The following is a 24410-nucleotide window of genomic DNA, read 5'->3' on the forward strand; positions in this document are numbered from 1 at the left end:
CATTTAACCTTTATCTCCACACACACACACACATGGATGGCACATACTAGGGCTCGTAAATACATGCTGGATGAATTAGGGATGCGCCTTCCCCCTCTTCTTCGCCTTGCCCTACTGGGCCCTACCTGAGCTTATCGGCCACAAAAATGACCCGGCGCTCCAGCAGCAGTGAGGCAAAAATTCGGATCAGCTGGCGCACACTGAGGCAGGTAAAAAGGCACTCAAAGTCCACGTGCTCCAGCCGGGAATCCATGGGCCGCCGCAGCTCTAACACCTGCAGGAGAGTGATGGGGAAGGTTGGTCAGGGGGCCAGGTGGGGGCCACTCCCAGGTCCTTCCAAAGCGACCTGGTGCTGGTTTCCCTTCCCACCCTCTGTTTTTCAGGATTTCTGATCCATGCCACTATGCAGTACGACCCAGTCTCTTCCTCCCCTCAGACCATAGCTCTGTTCCCCATCAGACATCCAACCTATGGGCAAGAGGGCTATCTCTGTGGATGTGGGGAGGCTCCAGAAGGAAGGAGCTGAGGGGCATCCATCAGGCTCTTAGGAAAGGGAGGAGAGGAGCTGATAAGGGGAATGAGGAAACAGCATGGCTTGATTTGTGGGGTCCGCCCCACCTTTTTACCCATCTCCACAAGCAACCATCTGACTGGACCCCACGCTAACCAGACCCCACGACTGATGGCTGCTCCTCAGGCCATAGGAAGAGCAACATCTCTGCACCCCAGGACTGTTCTCACCCACCTCTGGGAAGGCAATGCCAATGTCCTTATTGCCATGTCCCCCCTTTCCTGCTAGAAAAGTTTCCTTCCAGAGGCAATATCTGTCCTCCATCCTAGCCTCTCTATCAGCCTACTAATCCCTGTGCCAGCAACAAGAGAAACACAAGGAAAGGCTGGCTATTCTTCAACCTTGCCAGGAAGCTGGAGTTTCTTTATCAGGGTTAGACCTAGCAATCTTTCCTCCAAAGGGGTCTCAAGGCCACTCCCAAAGCGCCACGTGCAGAGAGCCACTTCCCTGGGCGCAGTTATGAGGGTGGAGGGGAGCAATGGACGCTAGCCGTCTGAGCCGGGGAACCGCTGACCTCAGGCCACACCAAAGCGCTGTTACTGGGTGGCCTAGTCTTACCCTTGGTCCCTCAGCAAATGTGCACAGCATGGATGTGCAGGCCTCCTAAGAACCGGGATGAGAAACAAACTCCCTCTCATAGCCCTGTGGTATCAGAGCTCTCCTCAAGGGGCTTTTACCTCACATCATCTCATTTGTGCCTCGGGGTCTAAGCAAGGGAAGTTCTAACTCCTAGCTCAGCATTCATCCCTCTGGGCCCCAGAGAAGCAGCAACATGGGCACAAGTCACCCCAACGATCTGTTAATGCTCTTTCTCTCCCCCAGCCAGTGAACTCCCAGAAGGGCCAGTGCTGAGTACACCCAAAATGCTCAGTGAATGTGGGCTGAAGGAATCCCACATCACAAGTATGCCAGAGACCTTTGCACCCGTCCTGTCTCTGCCAGAAGAAGTCCCAGTGAAGCGCCCCCTCCCTGCCTCCTGAGAGCCTGCTGTCCCACAGGCTTTGCTCCGCAGCTCACAGCCCCTGCACTCCTACCACCCACGGGGCTGGGCACCTCCAGGGTGTGAGAATTCAACTAGGCAACTCCCTGTGACTGGGGCCTCTTTTCATTCATTCCTGCCCTAAGGAGATCACAGTCCAGTGGGGCTGAAAGAGCTTAATCACAGCCCATGGGACTGGTGTCAGGACAGAGAAAACATGATTAACATCTGGAGAGGGTGCTGAAAGGGTGCTGAAGAAGGGTGCCAACCTCATCTGGGGCAGGGCGAGGGCAGGGTAGCAGCTCAGCACTAGATGCTTAACTTGGAGAGATGAGGGAAGTGCCTTTTAGGCAGGAAGAAGAGGGTTCAGGGACAGTAAGCAATTCAAGTCAGAGTGATGGGAAATGAGGCTGGTGAGGGGGCAGGGCCACATCCTGAAACTCTCCCAGGCTCTCAGGTTCTCGGGCAGAGTTGGGCTCTCGGGCAGGGTCAGCTGTCCCACCCCCAGACCACTCCTGAAGCCTAAAGTCCCTCCAAAGAAGGGTGGGCAAAAAAAGTCTAAGAGAAAGGCCTTAAGTGGTATTCACCACTCCCAGCAAACCCAAATATTTCTCTAATCAGTCCCTCTCCCATTCTCTGCAACATCTAACTTAATTCTTCCCTCTCCTAGAACCCAGCACCCAACCCTCACTCTCAGAGGAAGACCTTCTTTTCTATTTCGAGGAAACAGAAGCCATCAGATGAGAGTCCAAACTCTACAAGCCGTGGCCCTTCCCTGGCATTACACAAAGATGTGCCCTTCTCTCCTAATAAAAGCCACCCCCTCCCTGGATGCCACCGCTAGTGCCTTCTGGGTGACAGCCGATTATCCTCTCCCTCCCACTTCTTGAACCTCTCCCTCTATGGGGCCATCCCCACCAGCATCTAAACAACCATCTTTAACAAACTCTCCCCTGGCCCCACATGTCCTTTCAACCACTGTCCCCTTCCCTAGTTCTCTCCACAGCCAAGTCTCTTGGAGAAATGTCTACGCAGGCTATTTCCACTTTCTCGCCGCTATCCATTCACCTCTCAACTCACACAATTCAGGCTTCTGGTCCCCCTCACCCCCAACTCTGCAATCCACTCCAGTAAAGGAATCTTGCCATCCCCATTCTGACCTCCTGGCTGTATCTGATCACTCCCTCCTTCTTGAGACACCCGCCCCCTGCCTTGACTTCCAGCCCCGCCCTCTCCAGGTGGCCCTCCTTCCTCCCAATCTTCAAGGCTGCTCTTCCTCTCTCGATGACAGAGTCGCTCAGGACTGAGGAGGGCCAAGGCCTGGGCTCTCTTCTCTTCCCTGTCTACACTCTGCTGCCAAACATCTTCTCTTGGGTGTCTCACAGGCATCTTAAATGTAACTTGTACAAAATCGAACTCTTCCTTCTCATAACCTGCTCTTCTGTTATAAGAAGAGCTCCATCAGCTCCATCAGCTACCCTGCTGCTCAAGCCAGAAAGCTGGGAGTTTGCCTTAAAAGAGCCCTAATCTTATTCCTTATTTCCAATCACACACAAAGTGCTCTTGATTCTAATTCTAAAATGCATGCCATCCATCTACTCCTCTTCATGTTTTCTAGCGCACCTCAATCCAAGTGACTAGCATCCCTTGCCTGCGCTACAGCAACAGGAGCCTAGCTAGTATCCCTCTTTTCACCTCAACCCATGTTTTTCATAACAGCCAGAGTGAGATATTAAAAACATATCTCAGGTCTTATAACCCTGCTTTAGATAAAATAAAAATCCTTACCCTGGCCTAGCATGCAGACTATGATCTGGCCTCTCCACACCTGCTCACCACCCTATCAACCATCTTGGCCTTGTTTTAGTTCCTTGGCAAGCACACACACTTCCCCAACTTTTGCCTTTGCGTGTGCCGTTTCCTCTACCTGGAATAACATCCTCCCATCCATACCCTTCCCTTTCAGTCTCCCTCCTCCCACTTCATTTAGTTGACCACTCACCTTGGGTCCCTGGTAAAATGTCTCCTCCTCAGAGGAGGCCTTCCCTGGCCCCCTGACCTAAAGCAGACCCCTTGTGGCACACTCTCCTGTACTTTCAGTTGGCACTTAACACATGTAGGAATTAGCTATTTACATGTAGAACTATTTACTCAGTATCGGTCTCTCCCACTAGACTATGAACTCCACAAGGACAGAGCTGTGCCCTCTTTAACTTTATGACTCTTTAATGTTATGGTCTGGCATGACTCCTGACCGCAAGAGAACACATAGTAACTACTGGATGAATGAATAAAAGGAGGACAGGTGGTGTGCAGTTTAGTCCAAACAGGTCAGGGAAGGTCCCTAGGCATTGCTGAGTCGGGCAGAGAGAAAGGCGGTTCTGTCATTCCCTTTGTCCATCCCTGCCAAGCAGGAGTACGAACATGGTGAGCAAGGACAGGCCACACTCTGTGCCCCCCAGAGACTGCACCCTTGGCTAGGCCCAGTCCCTCGTCTGAGAGAAGAGGCAGCAGAAATCCCTACCTCATTGCCAGCGCCTGGCAGGAATGTCTTCACTTTGATGGTCTTCCCGGGAGCAGGGAAGGGCGACTCCATGAGACTTCTCATGAAGGGATAGACCAGCGCAGCGGAGATCCCACGCCGGCGTTCCACCTCATCTAGGACCTGTGCCCGCCACCAGCAGCCCAAAGAGGAAGGGTGTCAGGACCTGACCTTCCCAGCCTCCAAGAGGGCAGCCTGGCATCAGACCAGCCTAGGCCAAAAGTGGGGGGACAGGAGGACTGTCTTCCCAGGAGCTTCACTGGGGGATGGGAAGACTGTCTTTCCAGGAGCTTCATACCCTCCCGACCCCATTTCCCTTGGCACTCCGTGACTGCTCTGCCCCCTCCCTGATAGTCCTTGCCCTGGACACCAAGACTGAGTAGCTGGGCAAAGGAAATACCACTTGAGAGTCTGGTCCCTGGGTACTTGGCTTCCCCAGGGTGGTCTCTGTCTCCAAGAAATCTCTCTCTGCCCATGCCCAGGGTGGGCTGTGACATGAGCGGACACTGCTGGTGCAGGAGCTGGGGAGATGCCAGCTGGCCAGATGAGGAGCCGGCTGGGGAAGAAGGAAGGAGCCGGCTCACTTGCCTCGCTCTCCCGGCTGCACTCTCTCCTCTCCCGCTCGCTCGCTCACAGGTGTTTTTCTCATCCGAGCTGCCTGCAGATACTCCTGCGGGAGCTGTCAGCTGGGGGAGGGGGAGGAAGGAAGCTAGGGCCCTCTTACCTTGGAAAACAAGCCGAAGCAGCCAAGGCGGCTGATGACACAGTACACCTCCGGCAACCGAGGCCCCTTCCCACTTGGCTGGGCCGGGACAAGGAGAGAGGCAGACACAGAGAACGCACGATTACTACGTCTGGCTCCTTTTCCTTGGGAACCGAGGGCTCAGGACTACTCTCCTAGTGGAAGAAGCAAGGCTCCAAGCCTCTTCTAAGCCTCTACTCAACCAGGCCCCAGGGAGACGGGCGCAAGCTTCGGCCTCCCTGGGCCCTCCAGCCCAGTGCCAGCCTCCAGCAAGCTCTACACAGGCTCCACCCTGTCCCCCAGGAGGACACTGAAGGGGGCTGGCAAAGGGCAAAACAGTCTGGCAGAGGCTACATACAATATGATTTGCGGATTTACATCCCTAAGGCTGGGAGCCCCAAGAATGCAATGGTAACGAGGGGAACTGGTGCACATTCTTAGCAGCAAGCCACGCAGTCTCTGCACACCACCACTCCCCAAACGGCACATTCTGCAAAACATTCCTTTTCTCAGCTGCTCTTTTCTCCCTTCCTTGGTCCATCCCCAGTCTACGAAGACTAATTGAAAATAGATAAGGGAGGCAAACTACTATTTATTAAATGTTTACCATGTCTGAGTCCTGGGCTTGGTACATTACTGAAGTAAACTTGTGAGATAAGCACTATTATCCCCCTTTTATAGATGAGTAAACTGAGTTAAAAATATTAAGCCATTGTCCAAGATCATGTATCTAAAAGTCATGGAACCAGGAGCATGTTTTGGCCCCAATTTGCTGTTTTCCCTCTAAAGCATGCTGCTTTCTGACAGGAAGGAAAGGGACGTGAAGGCCCAAGACAGGGGTATGCTACAGAGCAGAGAGCAAAGAAGAAAGGAACTTAAAAGGTGGGCAGCTGAAGGAGTGTGCACTGAGAGCGCCCCACGTCGGGAGCCCCCAAATACAGGCTGAGTGAGTCCACAGGAGCCTACTGCTCCAGCCAGGGGCTGGCAGAGCTGTGCGGCCTCCTCTGGCTCAGAGGCCAGGAGTGCCTGGCAAGGCCTGGTGGGGAGGGAGGAGAGCAGCAGGTGCTGGCCCCTCACGCAGGCTGCTAAGCAAATGCAGATGGGGCTATTTCAGTCTCCAAACCTGCTGGCCACACGTCACAGATCTAAAGAGAAGGCAGAATCTGTTTTTGTCCATATTAGGCCTGAAACTCACTCCTCAATCTTTCCCTCTCCCCCGCCTCCCCTAAAGCCCCAAGTGATTAAATCAAGTATGTGGGATTTGGGTTAGAATCATTGTGTCCAATCTGCAGGAATGCCGAGCTAGTGCCAGCCCCCTTGGCAGGGACCCAGCCCAGGCCCTCTCTGAGCAGGCGAGGACAAACATGCTCTTCCCTGGGGGCAGCAGGCCCACTGCAAAGGAGCAGCTCTGATCTGGCTCTGCTCCTGCAAAGGGGGCCTTCAGAAGGCTCCCCTCTAGCCCAGGGGAACCTGGGGCGTGCTGGCCTCCACCTGGTTCCCCACCTGCATCTGCACTGCTCCACACTCCCTTAGCCCCATGCACTGGGCATTCTATCTCCATATAACACTTCTTTTTCCAGACTACCCTTTGGGGCAATCCAAAAGCACCAGACTTGGCATCAAAGGACTTGGGAGTAAATCTGGCTCTGGCCCTCACTGGCTGTGTGACCTTGGAAAATCATTGCACTCTGAGTCTCAGGTTCTTAATCTATAAAATGGACATAATACTACCTTCTGGGTTACTATGTGGATTAAAGAAAATGACATATTTAAGGCATCTAGCCTGGAACATAATAGGTCCTATATAATAGTTTATTCCCTTTGCCTTCCCTTCTACATTGAAAGGCCTACCCACTCTGCTCTACTAGCTAAAGTTCCTTGAGGGTAGGATCCATGTCTAACTCATCTGTATGTGCCTTTAGCATGTTGCCTGACCCTCAGTAGGTGTACGATACGTATTTCTGAATGAATGGCTCCAAATCCTTCATTTGGGGTCCCCGCTATACATTACCCTTGCCGAGGATCCCCTTGGCATCTAGTGATTGAGGCCTGCTCCCAATAAGGCATGAGGAACCCCAAAATATAGTCAACAGCCCAAGCCAAGAATGTTCCCGGTGAGTTCCAGGGGACAGTGCAGCAGGACTCTCTTACCGTTACCTCGATCTGTTTCCCAGGACTAATGAGAAGGGAGGAAGGGAAGGACTTCCCTCTCCACAACATGGCTTGTATTTTCAAAACCCTCCCTTTCCCTAAGTTCAAGGCATCTCTCCCAGAATCCCACAGAAAAGGCATCTCTCCCAGAACCCCAGAGAAGGCACTGCTCTATTCCTGCTCAGTCTCCAGCCCTATCAATCATGGACAGGATGCCTCCCCACATGAGGCTGGCAAGGAATAAAGGTGAAGGAGGTTTTCCCTCCACCACAATCTATTGCATACACATACTGCTGAGGTGACAAGATCCTGCTATCTGGAATTAGCAATCAGGGCGCAGAAGCCCAAGGCAAATGAATGAAAAGAAAAAGCATAGGGAAGCTAAAAACATGACAGCCCAGTAGAAGGCGATCCATTCTCTCCCCGTTACACATAATCTTAGACCCCAGGGCCCTGTCAGGCCACTCTGAATCCTGCCATCCCAGGAGTGCCTCATCTATGAGAATGTGTGTGTGTGTGTACGTGTGCTGAGGTGACCTCGGGAAGCATACAAAAGAGCACAACATAGGATTTCACACAAGCTAAAGTTGCAGGAGGGCACGCAAACATACAGACACTATGGCCCAGTCCCTGAGGACTGAATGGCCCTACTCACCAGTAAGCGCCTGCAGTAGCCAAAGCGTCTGCTGCCATCCTCTCCAGTCAGCATGAAAGAAAAAGTCTCACTGGAACAGGGAGAGGTCTGGCATCAGGGAAGCATCAGAGGACCCAGGAGACAGCCCCCAAGAAGAGGGACTGCCCTCCCAGGGAGAGGGTGAAGGGCCAGGTTGCTGTAGGAGAGGAGGTTGGGACTAGGGTGGGCCCCATTCAATTGCCCACTGCCCTGGGGGTAAAGAGGCTCTGCCCTGGTCCTCCCTCCAGCCAGGTCCGGACAGGCCTCACCTGGTGTACTCTGACACGGGGAGCCAGTCCTTGGCATCGGGGAAGCAAAACTGGGGAATGGCCTTGAGCCTCTCCTCCGCCTCGCGCATCTGCTTGGTGGGTCGGTCCAGCTGCAGGGAAGAGGAGTATGGGGAGGGATGGACAAGGGAAGGCATAGAACCTGGGGCGGCGGGGTGGCTGAGAAGCATCTCCTCTCCTGAGAGCCCCGATGGCATCCTACAGCTGGCATGCTTCTCAGCAAACCCTGTCCCCACTCCCAATTCTCACAGAGGGGTCTGTGGGTTGAGTTCTCATTTATTCATCCCATATATGCCAAATGAGCACTTTCCATGTGGCACATGGCACTATGCCATGCACTGGGGCTACGGATGGAAACCAAGTGGACAAGGTCCCTGTCCCTGCACACTGGTCAGGAGAATGAGATGGTCAACAACAAAATCTCAGAGGGTGTCACAAAGGAAACAAATGGGGTGATATGACAGGGGGAACTACATTCTCTCTAATTCACATACTAAATAATTCACCTACTTTACAGTGTACAATTCAATGACTTTTAGTATATTCACAGAGTTGTACAATCGGTTTTAGAACATTTTCTTCACACTACAAAAAACTGTACACTTATTAGCAGTCACTCCCCATTGCCCCCATCCGCCTTGGGAGGGGCTACTTTAGGGTATCTGGAAAGACCTCCTGGAGGAGGTGCCGTGTGAGCAGCAAATGAAGAATAAGAGCTTGCAGCCATGTGAAGAGCCGGAGAGAGCACTCCAGGCAGATGCTGTGGCAGGGAGGAAGGCCTGCGTGTTAAAGAAGGGAACGGAGGCCAGGGCGGCTGGCAATGAGAAGGGAAGGTGTGGGAAGAGACAGGTACATGGGGGGAGGGGGGCGTGACTGCTAATGGGTATATAGTTTCCTTCCGGGGTGAAGAAAATGTTCTAAAACTGATTATACAACTCTGTGAATATACTAAAAGTCACTGAATTGTACACTGTAAAGTAGGTGAATTATACAATATGCCAATTAGAGAGAAAGTAGCAGGAGGCCCTTCCTCAGGACCCTTGTGGTCCTTGTAAACAATGTGATTTTATTCTAAGCACATTGAGAGGTGTTCTCTCCGCCCTCACCCTCTGCATAAACACCCACAACATCCCTGAATCCCTGTGTTCCCTCCTGGTGATGAGGAGTCATACTGAGGACAGCCGGTGAGTCTATGGCAGGAACATGGTCTTCCTTCCTCCCCAGATGGGCCAGGCAGACAGAAGGTGGGAGGGAAGGGGCACAGGTGATGGGGTGGCCTTACCTTGGGAAACTGGTAGGAGACCTCAGGGAGGTAGGTGTTTCGGGACGGCTTCTTCTTGAGGGACACTACCACGAAGTACTCAAAAAGCTCCCGCTCCTGCCACTCAAGCAGCTCCAGCTCCAGCGTCCGGTAGCTGGGCGCACGCTTCAGCATCGACTGGATGTGGACCAGGCGCTGTGTGTGGGCTGGGGACAGGTTACATGTCAGGGGACAGACCTCACATCAGTCCCCCTCCACACCAGACCCAGGGCTCAGTCTCTATGGATCACTTCTAAGTGCCTGAGCCTAGTCAGATGCCCTCGCCCAGCAAGGTCTGGAGGAGAAGCAGCAGGAGCAAGGTGTCGCCCTCACACAAGGAGCTACTGGTCTGGGCCTCCTGGAGCCTCTGGAGGCTGAGCCAGGCAGACCCAGGCATGTAACACTGGCACCCAGCCACCCTGTCCCTGTGCCAAGAGGACTAGAAGACGTGAACATCGACAAAGGCTTCATCCTTGGGCCTCTATCAGTCCTAGGATTGAACCCTCTGTCCCTGTCCCCATGCCCAAAGCTCACTTGCCAACTTGCCTGGAGCCAGCAGAGGTGGGAGGGAGAAGACTAGCTCCCACCTACTCCCATCATCCAGGAAGGCCTAGGAAGGGTCTCCCAGTAGAGAGAGAACAGAGATTTGTCCAGGTCCCTGGAATGTAAAGGTCCCAGAGCCTTCCCAGGGAGGTGGCAGTCCTCCACTCTAGGAAAGGGGAGAGATGTGGTCTCGGGGCCTACAAAGGACCAGCTTCCTCAGACTATGGCACATTCCTTAGAACCAGAAGAGGTGCTTATAATCTTCTGAACCCACCTATGACCGTCTGGATTCACATTTACCAGGAAAACCTAGTGCCTACTTCCCATAAACAATGGCTTGGGAAAGTGTAGGCAAGGACACCAGCCTGAAATTTGGGCAAAGGAAATGTCTAAAGTCAATCTGACAAAGCTGAGCTCAGCTGGCTATAGAAAAGGACTCCCCCATAGCTCCTTGCTCTGCTGGCCCGGCATCTGCCTGCCTGCTGCCTCTCCCAACCAGGCCAATTTAGGACATGGGATCTATAGGTGTGGAGGGGGAATGCTTATTCCCCAGAGCCAGGGCTGGGAAAGGGTTTCGTGCTCTTGGAGAGCCACGCCTCACCTTTGAACCTGTCGTCGGAGTCACTCTCGCTCTCACTATTCTCATCTGGAAAAGAAACAGCAAGAGTGCATGCTTGCTGAGCCCCTGCTCCATAGCAAATGTTTCCTGTGCCCCCTCCCAACTCTTCTCATGAGGGATAAATCTGTATCTAGTCTGGGCTCCTGGGGGCCCATGGACACGTGCAGAGTGGCCTAAGCCAGGGTCCCTCAAAACTCAAACTGCAGGTGTTTATCCATATACAAACCCTTATCCGTCCAGTCTTAATCTGGGGGAAACTAAGGACCTGAGTAAGTCTGGACTGTCCTTTTATCTGAAGCAGATTCCCCAGCCCAAAGCCTGAACCATCCCATCCAGGACATTCTTCCCTCGTTGGCACTCCCCTCTTATCTGACCACTTCTTGGCAGGGCTCTACTCTCCTAGAAGGCAGGAGGATACCCATGATTGGCCCACAGAAGAGTAAACTGAGGCTAGTCCATGCCTTTCCCTGTTTCTAATGCCCAAGGGCCCCAGACACCTGAACCAGTCCAGACATCAAGGCCTACCTCTCAGTGACGCTGTCTCAATGCTGGACATGGACAGCTTTTTTAATCTCTTCTTTCCTCTCTTGGCATTGTAGATGGAGTTTATTCTTTGGACAAGCTGGGTGAGAAAAGCAGAGAGGGTGACATACCCCTAACACCAGCTGCCCCTACTTCCAAGAAGGCTGATTAGTAGCCCACCTGTTCCCTTACTGGGGCCCGCCCCGAGCCCAGTACTGGTGTCCCTGCTGCACTGACACAAGTACAGACTGTCAGGTAGCTCTCCATCTACCCAGCCCCTAAGTGGACTCCTGCCCCAAGACAAGGACATTAAACTTAGCTCCCCAGAGGAAGGAACTGGGATCAAACTGGACAGGATGGGGACTCCTGGGTCCCAAGAGTCACTGAACCAACTGAGACAAAGAGCTCCTCAGATGAAATAACAGGAACAGGGATTCCAGCCTTTCCCCTCTGGACCATAACCTGGAGCCCTGACAGGAAGGAGCTGAATTCCCAATATACCCAAGCATTGTTTGCAGGCTAAAAATACCATTTCCCTAAATCCTGCTGCTCTGGGCTGACAGTTTGGGCCTGGCTACCTATGTGTGCAAATGATTGATGAAAACTGTCAGTTCTGAGAGTTACAGAAAGGGAGACCCATGTTTGAGTCTGAGATCCTTCAAAGCCTGGAAATGTTTGTCTGTGCACAGGGATCTCAAAATGCACACACCATGTGCACTAACAGGGAGCCTCCTAAGGACTGGTTTCCACCCATCCAGATGCATGGGGTGCTCCTTGGGGGCAGAGGTTGGCCTGTCCTTCCCCTAACATCTGCCCACCATTAATCACTTAATCCATCTTTATTGGTAAGAAAAGGGAATTAACCAGATGAAAAAGAAAGGCCAGAGCCTATGGACCCAGAATATACCCAAGGAGAACTGAGGAAGCAGCCTCAGATTGGGGGGGGGGAGGGAGGGAGGGAGGGGGGGAGGGAGGGAGGGAGGGAGGGGAGCCACCTGCCCGTCCTCCTGCCCACCCAGCCCCACAGGGAAGGCTACCTTGGGGATGCGGCGGGCTCGGCGGCTGGACAGCAGCTCACTCGTGGTGCTGAGGCTATCCTCATTAAGGCTGGAGGGTGAAGACGGCAGGCCCAGCTGAGCCAGCAGCAGCATGTCGTCATGGCTGTGCCTCTTGGGTAATCGTGGCAGCCGATGGCTCTTCCTTTCCGACCAGTTCCCACTGCGCAGGGTCTGGCTGCCAGGTTTCAGGGAGAGCTGGCATGGGGGCGAGAACGTGGGGGGACTCACCACAGAAGCCTTGGCCAGCACCCATCTGCTGGGGGCCTGGATTTAGCAGCCACAGGCTGGCATCACTGATTCCCAGAATCCCATCCTGGAATTTCCATCCGCTGGGGTTTCCTCTTTCAAGACCTTAGCTGCTAATCAGCAGGTCAGGGTTAGATTAGATACTTGCTTCCACAAAGGAAGCTTAAGTAGTTCTGCCAGAATAAAGAATGCGGAGGCTAAGAAAACTGGACTGCCATCTGAGTGGAAAAAGAAAGCCAACCAGGAACTCTGGGGGCTCTTCCTGAGCTTTGGGACAAAGCTTAGACTGACTTTGCTCATTACTGAGCCTGGCACCTGCAGCCCATCTTCCCCCCCACAGCCCCCGATCTAGTCCTAAAAGGCTTCTCTAGCAGAGGCCATAATCTACAAGCCAGCCTGGCCCTGCTCACGTATTCCAGGGGCAACACAGTGCTCTAGGCTCTGACCACCAAGGCCCGGCAAGGCAGGCCTCACAGCCAGTTGGCTCCCTCACCCACACGGTCCTGCGCTGGTCTACTCTCTGCCTCCCGCCATCTAGACTTTCACCCTACAGTACAGGGCACCTTCCTCTCAGGGGATCCTGCTCACCTCTACAGAGGCCTGCAAACTCAGCACGCCTCCCACCTGCTGTCTGCACTCTCATCACTCTTCACCAAGTCCCCCTTCCTCCCTGTCCCTCAATTTCCTCTTCCCACCCAATCCGTCTGGCAATGTCTATTCATTCAATGGAAGCCTGTTTGAACAGAGCACATTAGGAAGGTAAATCTTTCATAAACACGATCACATTATTCCAAAGTCAGAAGAAATAATTTTTATATTCTCTAGCCAATGTTAAAAATATCTAGGTCCCTCCATTTGCATAGAAAATTAGAGTTGCCTGGGTAGGTCCAAGAAAGTATCTCTGCTCTCCTGCCTCCTGTACACCACCCTGGACAAGGCGAGAAGGAGCTGAAGTCTAAGGGCCTCCTTCGACTCTTCACCTTTCTTCTCCTTCTGCCTTCTATCAGTCTGTTCCTCAGAGATTCATTCTTCTTCCTGCCAACAGGGGTGGCGCCAGGTCTGGTGGACACCTGGCTGGTGCTCAGATCTGGTTCTTGGGCCTATGCTTGGACACCAAGTGCCAGTCCTGAGCTCACTGCTGCCAGCGCTGCAGAATGCCAAGGCTCCAACCAGAGCCCTGCCTTCCTGCTTCCCACAGAAGGGGGTGGGGGCAATGCTAAGAGAGCAGCCTGCAGGGACTCCTGCCTTAGTTCGGCAGCTCAGAGCTCTAGTAGGGAAAGGAAGACAGCTGGACAGGATGCCCCTAAGAGCACGTTTCTATTGTCCCCAAGGCCGTCACCACGCCACAAGTCCGAGTGCAGAGCTTTTCCCTGACGGAGGTCGCCTCCTTTGCCAAGCACTACAGAGGGGAAAAGCCTGAGTGGAAGCTGGCCCACGTCTTGGTGGGATGGGCCCCACAGTGGCCCACGTGCTGACCTGTAGGCTAAGTCCAGCGCCGTTACCTGAGTGGGTGGGTTGTACTTCCTATCCTGAGGACTCCACATCCTGTGCAAAGAGTCCAAGGAATTCTCTGACAGTTGCTGGGATTTTCGGCCTGCTCTTCGGCTCTTTAAGTCCACATCCTCATATGGATTCTCCTTGGGCAGATCTCCTGCAGAGAAGGAAAAGTCAGAGTAGGGGGAGAAAGGAAGAAGGAAGCACACAGGCTCCCTCACTCATACACGCAAAATAAACAAGCAGAATTCCTGTGAACCAAAGAGAATGGCTTCTGCCTGGCCCTCCGGCTCATGAGTCACGCAGCACCCGTCTGCAGAGGGAGGCTACAAACAGATCCTGGCTCCCAGTCCAGAAGCCAAAGCCCCCACCCCCAGTTCAGCTCAGCCGTGTCTGGCCTCTGCTTTATAAATTCAGGGATTGCACAAGACTAGCTCAGCCACCCCTGCCTGTGCCCGGCCAGCCGACAAAGCCAACACCAAGCGTCTTTCCTTGGCTCCCGTCCCTCTGCCGCGAAAGCCCCAGAGATGCTCAGTTCAAGGTAGCAAACGTTTTCAGAGGTCACAAGGCTGTCCCTTTACTGACTGCTCCCCAAGGACCCATTTTGGGGGGATGGGCTTCGAGGAACTCTAGAGAATTCCAGGGCACAGGGCTTTCCCAGGCCTCTCACCTACTCCACTGCTCAGCAACTCCTTTAGGACAGTTCTGTCTGGTCTACTGAGGGAACCCCAGAGCCAGCACAGAGGTCAGCAAGCAGTGAGTGTGCAGTCATTATTTGTTCAATGAACCACTCTCACACTGGGTCACTCTGTTTCCTCTACTGCTGAGCTCAGCAGAAAGGAGAATGGTCCTCACTCCCCTTTGGGAATAAACTCTCCTGCTGTGACATAGGGAAGGTGTGAAAGGCTTAAAAGGAGCCTGGGCCAAGGGGTGGGGGTGGGGGCTGTTCTCAAATCTCTGGCAGCAGGCACTATAGTAGCAGGACCAGGGGAACTCAGTCCAAAGCAACCCCTTCCCCCTCCCTTCCCTCCAACACATGCCTGGGCTTTTCTAAAATGCAGTAATATTATGATCCACGTCAGTCCTGCCTCAGTCCTGCCAGAATCATGGCCCACGGGGACTGTGAGTGGGGACTCTGCTCCCCTTTCCCTTCTTTCCATAGCCTCCCCTCCATATCAACACCACTATGTGGGACTCGGGACCTAGGTACCAATAACAGGAATGAGGTGTTGCTGGAGGCAGCACAAGTGGTGAGAGCAGGGCTCACTCCAGCTCCTCTGTTCAGCAGCAGCACTGAGCCTGGATGACCAACGAGCCCATGGATGCCTGGACATGCCTCATGCCCCAGGGGAGTTCAGAGGCTACTTCTCAGGGAGCAGGCAGAAGGAAGAGCTATAGGGCTAGAAAAAAAGGCCAATGGGAATGTAAGCTTTTGGAGGCTAGGACACGGGGGGGAAAACCAATCCCCATATGCTTACAGATTCCTCAATTTCCAAAGCCAAGATCCCCCCCCAATAGTGGTAGCTACTTATTACTATGAAAAACAAACAAACACATACACAATGAATGCAGGAAATGCCTTTACAGAGGTGTGGGGGGAGGGGCTGAGGGGAGGTGGGAATGGAAGATTTCGGTCAGAGCTAACAAGACTGTCCTGGGAGCAGTACAAATATCTGTAATGCAAGTCAAAGATGGGTCAAGAAAGGGCTGGGGACTGGATTAAGTGATTCCCAACACCAGCCGAGTCCCCAGCAACTGAGCAGCCGCTTTCCTGTAACACAGTCATGGTATGAAAATGACTTGTCTCCATTCCAGAGCCCTGACTAAGCAGAGTTGGCCCGGCAACCCTGCCTCAAGGAGCCAAATATTAAACCTGGCATCCCCTGCATGTTGTCTGCAGCTACCCCACTGGGGGCACTGAGGAGGAGTCAGGACAGGCTCTACCTCTTGGCCCCTCTCCAACACATTTCCTGTAGCAGTGAGGTACGGGGACCAAGGGTCAGAGAATGCCAGAATAGTCTTCCGATACAGTGAAACGGGACCAGAGCATCTCAGATGGGACAGGAAGAATACTTACTCCAAGCTCATCAAATCCACACTGCCCTGGGCCAGATGATCAGCCAGAGTCCTCATCATTCATCCCACAACCTAGAGTGACCTTGTCTCAACTCCTTTAGATCAGAGTTTCTCCAAACTACCTACTGACATTTTGGGCTGGACCATTCTTGTGGTGGTGGACTGTCCTGTACATTTGTAGGATGTTTAGCAGCAACCCTGGCCTCAATCCACTAGAGGACAGCAGCATCCCCTCAGTTGTAACCACCAAAAATGTCTCCTGAGCAGATGGATAGATAGGTTTATGAATGGATAATGGAAGGCAGGGAGGGAGGGAGGGAGGAGGGAAGGAAGGAAGGAGAAATTGCTCCCCCCAATTAAGGACCACTGCTTTAATAGGGAATACAATCCATAATACCGTAATAACTATGTATGGTGTCAGATGGGAACTAGGCTTATCAGGGGATCACTTCATAAGGTATATATATGTCTAATCATTATGTCCTACACCTGAAACTAATATAATATTGTATGTCCACTGTAACTGAAGAACAATTTTTCAAAAAAAGAGCCACTGCTGTGGACAGATGTTTCTGAGCTTCCTAATAGTTTCTAAGTACCAGGACATGTGTCCCAAGCTAAGGCCTCTTTTCCTCCCTCCCTCCCTCCTTCTCTCCCTTCTTTCTTTCCCCAGAATCAGAGCTTTGAACATTGATACAAAATCCAAACTTCAAAAAAAACAGATGTAGGAAGCAGAGGCCCAGAGAAGCAATAGATATACGTATGATGTTGATGCATATCAGTGACAACCTGGGAGAAAACGGGTGGGAACACCAGGTTCTCAACACTAGTCTTGCCTCTGGAAACTAAATTTCAGGAAAGCCTCAAATGCCTGCTCCTCCTGCCTGCCTAGCCCTAGTATCATCCTCTTTCGTCTCTAGCAATGCTTAACATCCTGTCTGATATAACCAGGCCACTAATCATTTCTCCAGAAAATGATTGCTGGCCCCAGCCCAAGCCCTCCCTCTCCAGCCTTAGCTTGGGCCCTTCACAGCCCTAGCTCACCTGCTACTCTCAATTTCCTAGACTGTCCCTGACTGACCTTCTGGAACTGTCGCACACAGACACTCCCAGGCATCTCTCCTGGTAGTGAGGGTGCCCAGGGGTCGGGGTGCACAGAGACCAAGCAGGCCCTGAATCCCAGAGCCACTAAAGTGAGCCTGCTGAGAGCAAGTTAACACCAAAGCAATAGCTCAGAGCTGGGAGAGGAGGAGGCTGGAGAATAAGCTTCAGAACTTCCCGTGGGGGAGGAGAGCCACAACCAGGCTGGAGAAGCTGGAGCTGAGTGGAGAAACACGTAAAGATTTAGGAGGGACATGGATGGGAGACAGAAAGCCGGGCAGGCTGCAAGACTTTCACCTGCATTCCTGCCCACTCAGCTTCCCTGGGGCGGCCCCACAATGCCCTGGGGGAGGGAGAAGAGGCAGGCCCTCTTCCCTGGAGGCCTGGCTCCAAGCAATCCCATCTCATCTCATCAAGCCCAGCTGGGGAAGCCAGAGGTCTCAACCCTTCCCAGCTTTGCTGATGAGATAAGGGACAAGGGCATCGCCAGGAATTTCTGCTTTGCACTCTTATAAAGTGATTTGTCAGAAGAACCCAAACTTATCACAAGGATCCTCTGGAAGGAAGAACCCAGCCCCACCCGGCCCTGCCCCCATTCCTCCCCATAGCTCCTAATGTAAAGGTCATTAACCACATGCAACCCAACTGGAAGAACCAGTTAGGGAAGGGCTGTGTGTGTGTGTGTGTGTGTGTGTGTGTGTGTGTTTGCACGGGAAGGGGTGTGTGTGTGTGTGTGTTTGCACGGGAAGGGGTGTGTGTGTGTGTGTGTGTGTGTGTGTGTGTGTGTGTTTGCACCCGCACACAGGCACTGAGAATTTCTCCAGAGTCCTAAGCTTCCTGGACCACACCTATGACTAGGGCCTTGGGTCTGCTGCTTCCCCCCCTCCATCCCTGTCTGGGTTGCAACCAGCTGTTTCTTCTGCTTCACTTCTTCACACACACACACACACACACACACAGTGGAGAGAGGGCCAGGATAAGGGCCCAGCTCCCCCCACAATGCACAGTACATCAGATGGGGAGCCTAAGCGGTCAGTTGTTACCCACCATCCAAGCCTGGGCACCATTTCCCGGCTGCCTGGCACACTGTTCCCAGGGCTGTGCCTTGGGCTGCAGCCTCTACACTGTCAGGTGCCCTCTGGTCCTTCCTGCCTCCCAGCCTGGGGACAAAGGAGAGAAGAGGGCAGAGGGAGAGCGGAAGCTCAAAGAGCTCTGCAGTCAAGCTGACCTGCCTGTCCCCAGCTCCCACCCCACTCAAGTTCCTGGAAACTCTCCCTCAGCCCCAACGAGATGACAGGAGTGGGAATCTCTGCAGGAATGTAGCCCGGGCTCCCTGGTCAGGCGCCGAGGCCACTCCACATAACTCCCTAACAAGCTGCTTCCTTGGGTGCATTTTTAAGTGGCAGGCCCAGAATGCAAAGGATTACAAGGCTCTGCAGAAGAGCAGCATCTTCTGGGGCAGATGTCAAATGGACAGGTGAGAATGAACAGCCCCAGGAAGCAGCGAGGAAGGAAGTCACCCTGCTTTTGCACCCCTTTATTGCAAGCCAGCAGGATAAACCTCAGCCTACTTTGGACAATCCCACCCCAGTTCCCCAGGCATCCCGCCTGGTGTGGGTCGGAGGCCAGCAAACTCCCAAGGCCCCTTGTTCAAGTCCACTGCTCACAGAGAAGACATGATAGTCACTGGGCCAAATGGCCCTTGATCTCTGACAGACCAGGAACTCCAGTCTAACTGGCTGGTCCCCAAGATGGAGATTCAGTCTGGGTGCTCTCCCTTCCCAGGCCCATTATCACACACCCCAAACAGAGCTTCATCTGTCCCTCAGCAGGTGAGACAGCAGAGAGTTGGGTAATCCAAACAGAACTAAGAAACACCAGAACCTCGCAGGCCGCAGGCTGGGCCAAGAACAGAGAGGCTCCTGGGAAGTCAGAGGCACTGGTCAATCCCACGCAGAAGTGAAACTGACATCCAGAGTTCAGAAACAGGCCCCCTAAAGCCTCTGGAGGAGGGTCCAAATTCTTGGGCCTATCTCCAGGGACGGAGACAGGGATAAATCAACCAGAGTCCAAGAGAGAGATTCTACCCCTGGTCTCCCTGGTCAGGTCTACAAATTCAGACTTGGCTGCTGTGGGCGCTACAAAGAAGGAAAATGTGCCCAGGGCACTGAAGTAACTACAGACCTGAACCCCATCCCCACCTCATTCTCACCCCACAAGGCAGAAGCAAAACCCAGGTGTCTGGGTCACTCCCCTGCCAGCCCTCCTACTCTACCTCCCCCAACCCTCTACACAGGTGCCAGAGATCCAGAAGCTAGTGAGTACTAAGGAACATGCCCCAGCTCCAAATGTCAGCCTGTACCAGCCCTTACTCTTTTTTTTTTTTTTTTTTTTTTTAATATATCTTTATTGATTTCAGAGAGAGGAAGGGAGAGGGAGAGAGAGAGATAGAAACATCAATGATGAAAGAGCCATTGATCGGCTGCAGCCCACAACCCAGGCATGTGCTCTGACTGGGAATTGAACCCTGATCGCCTGGATCCTAGGTCGACACTCAACCACTGAGCCACGCCCGGCTGGGCAGCCCTTACTCTTGGTTCTAAATCATCCATCCAAGAAGCAACCAGGCTGCTCCCATCATTTCTCACCTCCTCATGTCACATCCCAAAGCAGCAAAAAGTCCCCTCTACTGAGTGAGGAGGCTGAACCCCAGACACACTTGCCTCTCTCTTCCTCTTCTCCCTAACCTGACCTAAAAAGGCCCAGAGAACAGTTCTGTTGCTCTGAAAAGTGGCTGCAAAATTCTCTCTCTCTCTCTCTCTCTCTCTCTCTCTCTCTCTCTCTCTCTCTCTCACACACACACACACACACACACACACACACACACACACACACACACACACTGGGTGGCCCCTGCCTACAAAGCTTTTTCCCAGTGGTGAGGGAAGAGGCCTCCCTCCCCAAGCCCTTTTGCTGTTCGAGGGATTTCACTCCCACAGTCTTCCTGTTATGACCTAATTTTGGATGGCTACACACTAATCACTTCCTGGGAAAGCAGTGCCTGTGTGGATCTGAGCACTGCGGCTGTGACCCCAAAAATGCTGGCCCAGCAAGTTTTGAGGAGAAGATGATGAACCTGATGGCTCAGGTGAAGTGAGGGAATAGGTGATTCTCTTCTCCTAAGACTCCATAGTTTTGTGAGAATCTAGAGGGTTCTCCACTAGGGCCACTTTTCTAATGTGTTAACTAAGACTATGTCTTTCAGCCTCAAGGCCTAAGACAGAGACAGAGACAAGAGAGAGAGCAGAGAGAGAGAGGGCGAGTGAACAAGCACACTGCTTCTCTTTGGCCACCTACCCTGGGACACACACTTTACTGGAACAGAATTAAAGCCCCCCCACCCAAAGAGAATGAGGCCAGAATTAAAGTGAAAGCCAAAAATAAACCCAACCCAGCCTAGATTATTTAGTTTTTATTGACCCTCGAACACCAGTTTGCCAACACCAGGTCCTCCCAGCTGTTGGAGGACAATCCGCCCTGTCTTACATTCCTGACCTTCTGAGCAAGAGGAATTAACGGTTCCAGACTATCTTCTCAAAGATGTTTATACAGCAAACAGCTCTGGAAGACAGGAATAGTGTCTCCCTCCAGGGCAGAGGCAGACTGGATTCCGGACCCGAGTACTAAGGATAATGTCTCCTTATGGGCAGGTTTGCTAGCAGTCCCTTGAAAAGACTGGGGTTTCCTAAGCCGTGAGTGCAGCCTCTAGCTGCACCTCCTCTCCACTGCCCCGTGGGACGTGGGAGCAAGGGGAACCACGTGAACATACAGCTCATGCTGCCTGCTGTGGCCTGAGTAATCAAGTCCTTTGTCTGTGATCCAGGAGTCGTGTCTTCTGCCAGCATCTGTGAAACCGGGACAGGCTGAACTTGTTAGCTCGCAAGCTGAGGAAAATCTCAGGTGCTTTCCCATGAAGACGCCAGGCACTGTGTTAGGTGCTTTGGTCCAGATTTAATCTCGTTTAATCCTAACATTAATCCCATGAAGTATTATTACTATTATTTTTGTCGTTTTCATAACATCATCATCCTTTGAGAAAACAGAGGCCTCAGAAAAGTTATGTGCCCAGGGACACACAGCAAAGAAGGGCACCTGCTAGATTCTCAGGCCTTCCAAAAATAAAAGGAAGTGATAATGTGGTTTTCCCCTTCTTGTGGTCCCAAAAGCCCTTTGCGTTTCAGTTCACTCAAGGCCAGGCTTTAACCTCCTAGCTGCCTAGTTTTTGCTAAGCTCCTTCCTCTGATGACCATTTTCTTGAGAGGTTCCAGAGCTGGGCCTTGGCTGCCCACGGTGAATGAAGCGGAACCTGGGGGTGTCTCTCTCTGTTCCTGCTCTGCTGCAGCCCCAGGGATAACCCACCCACCTGCCACCTCGGCCACTGCTTACCCACAATGTCTTCATAGGCATTCTCTTCTAAAGTGCTTTTGGATCCAAACTTGGGTTGGCTCTCAGTACCATTCTCAGTGGGAGAAGAGGGGTACAGGGACTGGAGACTGGACGCATCCTCAAACTCAAAGGATTTTCTGTGGATAACAAGAACACGAGTCATTCTGGCGGAACTAGATTCCTGCTGCCTTGCTGGGGAATGGCCACGGGCAACAGCAAAGACCAGAAGTCCATCCTCACAAGCCACTGAGCAAAGCACTAAGATGGACCCAAACTCACCACCCAAATGAAGAACAAGATGGTCTGAGAGGCCCCAGCCTGGGTGACTGCAAATAACACCAACAACGACCACAGGTGAAAAGGGTGCCATGTGTCAGATGCGGCGTCAAGTGCTCTACCTGAGTTATCTCAGTAATCTTCACAATGCGGCTACCAGGAATCGTGCCATTTCACCAATGAGGAGATGGAGGCTCTGGGAGGTGAAGCAGCAGAGACAACACTGGCCCAGGAGGTCTGACTCCAGGGTCTGAGCTTTTGACTTGGGCCTCCAGGCCTGCAGAATATCCTCGTTAAGAAGCATCTGCCTCCAGAGTCTCACATCACGTCCGCATCCTAGGGAGGGCTCCTGCACTGAGCAGGCAGTGGGGGCTCAACACCGGACGGGTGATTCCCAGGGTTGTTTGGGGGCTGGGGAAACAACTGGTGGTGGGTGGTTTGTTGAAACAGGAAGGGCTGAACCCTCAAAACCAACCACACCACTTCTGAGGTCGAACTAGGAAGACAATCTGAAGCCATAAGCTACTTCCAAGACCCAGCTTCCCTTCAGCTAGTCACCAGCTCTTTTCCAACCCCCAAGTCACCTTCCCCTCTACTGTAGAATTTCAGAATCACAGCTTGTTCGCACCAGACACCCTGAGCCACAGCACTCCCCACTCCTCTCCTTCAGGGGGAGGCGCCTCCCTCATCTAAGACTTTAAGGCCAGCTGCATCCTCTCCCTTTCCGAGGCAGGTCAGGTCCCCAGCAGGCTCCTGAGAGGGGGAGAAGGCAATGCACCGGCTGAATCCCTCCTCTCACCCAACACCTGTTCTTTTGGGTACCCCGGGACCTTTCAGCCAGTGCAGCCCCTTCTTTCTTGTTTAATGAGCAACTCCTAAGAATCCCGAGGTGCAGGTCAAGGACTGGAAGTGTCCTAATGGCCACATCTCATTCTCAGCCTGCCTGGCTGCTCGGCAGCCCCTGACACAACCGGACACCCGATGCTGCCATCGCCTTCCCTCCCCCTTATGACACTGCCCCTCCGAGTTTTCAAGGGCCTCTCTGGCCATTGCTTTTCAGGCTCTTGAGAGGGATCCCCTTTTCCACTTGCCTTTCAAACGCCAGGGACTCTCAGAGTTCTGCGTTCAGGACTCTTGCTAACCCAGCACTCTCTGGGGGCCAGATATTGATGGCCATCACCATAACTACCATTTCTACCACGAAGACTCCCAAATCTCTCTCCTGCCCAGACTCCTCAACCAGTTAAATATCCAATGGCCGAGTGCAGTTTCCTGAATGTTGGCCCTCAGACCACTACTGGTCTGAGACAAAGCTTTCATTTAATACATACAGTGGCATCACCATCTCAGGCAGGCAGTTCTCAAGTCAGCAAATAAGACACAAATCATATTTAGCCAAATTATCCTTAACAATTCCTCAGGAAGGTACCAGGTCAAGGAACAACACGCTTTCATTAAGAAGAATGTAACCACTTTCTTCCCCAGATTGTTTAACAGGTTTCTTTCTCTTTGGTTGAATACCAGAAGAAAATACTTGGCTTGTATTTTTTTAAAAACGTAAAAGTATGTTAAATGTAAGAATCATACCTGCACAACAGATACAAACTTAGCATCTCAAGCTCCTCAGGTGAACATGCTCACTGTGTGGAAAGGCAACCAAAACAGCCTGTACTTTCTGAACCATTCCTCTTTTTTTCCCAAGAGCACTGATTTAAATTTGCCAAGTTAATTCTTATATGAAGTGAGTCCACCATATATGGTGTGTGCGTGTGTATATTATTTATAAATGTAATGTGTGTGGGAGTATGTGTAAAACTTTCAGGCTGATCTCCCGTCTCCCCACCCCCTTATTTCACTTAGCTCACTGTTTTTTGCTGTTCTAAATTTAGCTCAGCAACTCTATGAGGAGGCTTCCCTCACTCCCCAGTCTAATTTAGATGCCCCTCCCTCTAGGTCTTTGCAGGGTCCTGCACTGACATGGACCATGGCATGTAGCATAGCATCTGTGATTTCTTTGTGCATCTGTGTCCTGCACCAGACCATGAGCTCCTTCAATGGAAGAACCTTGTCTTATTTGCTCTGGTGTCCTCTTGACCAGCACAAGACTTGGTGCACAGCAGGCTCTATATAAGTAGGTATTTGGAGAAATGGATCAATAAAGACAAAGCAAGCACTCTTGGTAGACTGTTAAAGACTTGAAGAGCCAGTGAGTATGTGGGGTGGGCCAAAACATGGGATTGTCCTCGGCCAAGGGTTCTTGTGGCACATGGGTCTGAACCTCTGTGATGTCTTCCTCTCTGCACACAGCAGGAAAGTTTCTATGTGAGATACAATGCGCTGGATGAAGGCTGAAGTATGGGTTAGATTGAAGAATTCCTAGAAGTGAAGCAAACCTGAATGCCTATCGGAGTTTGGGTTAGAAGAGAAAGGCTGAGGGGAAGGAACACAGGCCTTGCAGAGGAAGTTGGCTCACAGTCTACCCCAATTCAGAAAATAAGATGCCTGTCAACTTTCACCAACTCCAACAGCTCCAACTCCCAAGTCCCCACAGCTATGGAGATGGCCTGGGTAGTCAGGGTCAGGAATGCTGAGACTGACCAGGAAACCAATGTGAGTCTCGGGACAGGACATTCTTAACAATGGCCAAGAGGTAGGTGAAATGTTCTTTCACTCCCTTTCCCATCAGTCTCCCCTTCAGGATCCAAGGATCTCCTCTTCATACAGGCCCAGAGTTTCCATATGGCCAGGTAGCCCTCAGGAGAGAGGGAGTCATGTTAAATGTCA

General features: G+C 52.3%; 1 protein-coding gene across 7 annotated transcripts in view; it reads right to left on the bottom strand.

Annotated features, from left to right (window-relative positions):
- Positions 1-24410, bottom strand: part of DENND2B (DENN domain containing 2B) — a 137426-nt gene that overhangs the window by 9968 nt on the left and 103048 nt on the right. For 6 of the 7 annotated variants that reach the window (XM_087821716.1, XM_087821714.1, XM_087821715.1 and 3 more), the window contains 11 exons: positions 21351-21487; positions 13736-13884; positions 11967-12182; positions 10933-11029; positions 10390-10434; positions 9228-9412; positions 7928-8037; positions 7641-7710; positions 4817-4894; positions 4075-4215; positions 126-274 (listed from right to left, as the gene is read on the bottom strand). In XM_087821716.1, the coding sequence (XP_087677842.1) occupies positions 126-274; positions 4075-4215; positions 4817-4894; positions 7641-7710; positions 7928-8037; positions 9228-9412; positions 10390-10434; positions 10933-11029; positions 11967-12182; positions 13736-13884; positions 21351-21487 (1377 nt within the window). The remainder of the gene's footprint in view (positions 1-125; positions 275-4074; positions 4216-4816; positions 4895-7640; positions 7711-7927; positions 8038-9227; positions 9413-10389; positions 10435-10932; positions 11030-11966; positions 12183-13735; positions 13885-21350; positions 21488-24410) is intronic. The other variant, XM_087821718.1, reaches the window with a different exon arrangement.

The sequence above is a fragment of the Miniopterus natalensis genome, chromosome 11 (genome assembly GCF_054644295.1).
Source record: "Miniopterus natalensis isolate mMinNat1 chromosome 11, mMinNat1.hap1, whole genome shotgun sequence".
Classification (NCBI taxonomy): Eukaryota; Metazoa; Chordata; class Mammalia; order Chiroptera; family Miniopteridae; genus Miniopterus; species Miniopterus natalensis.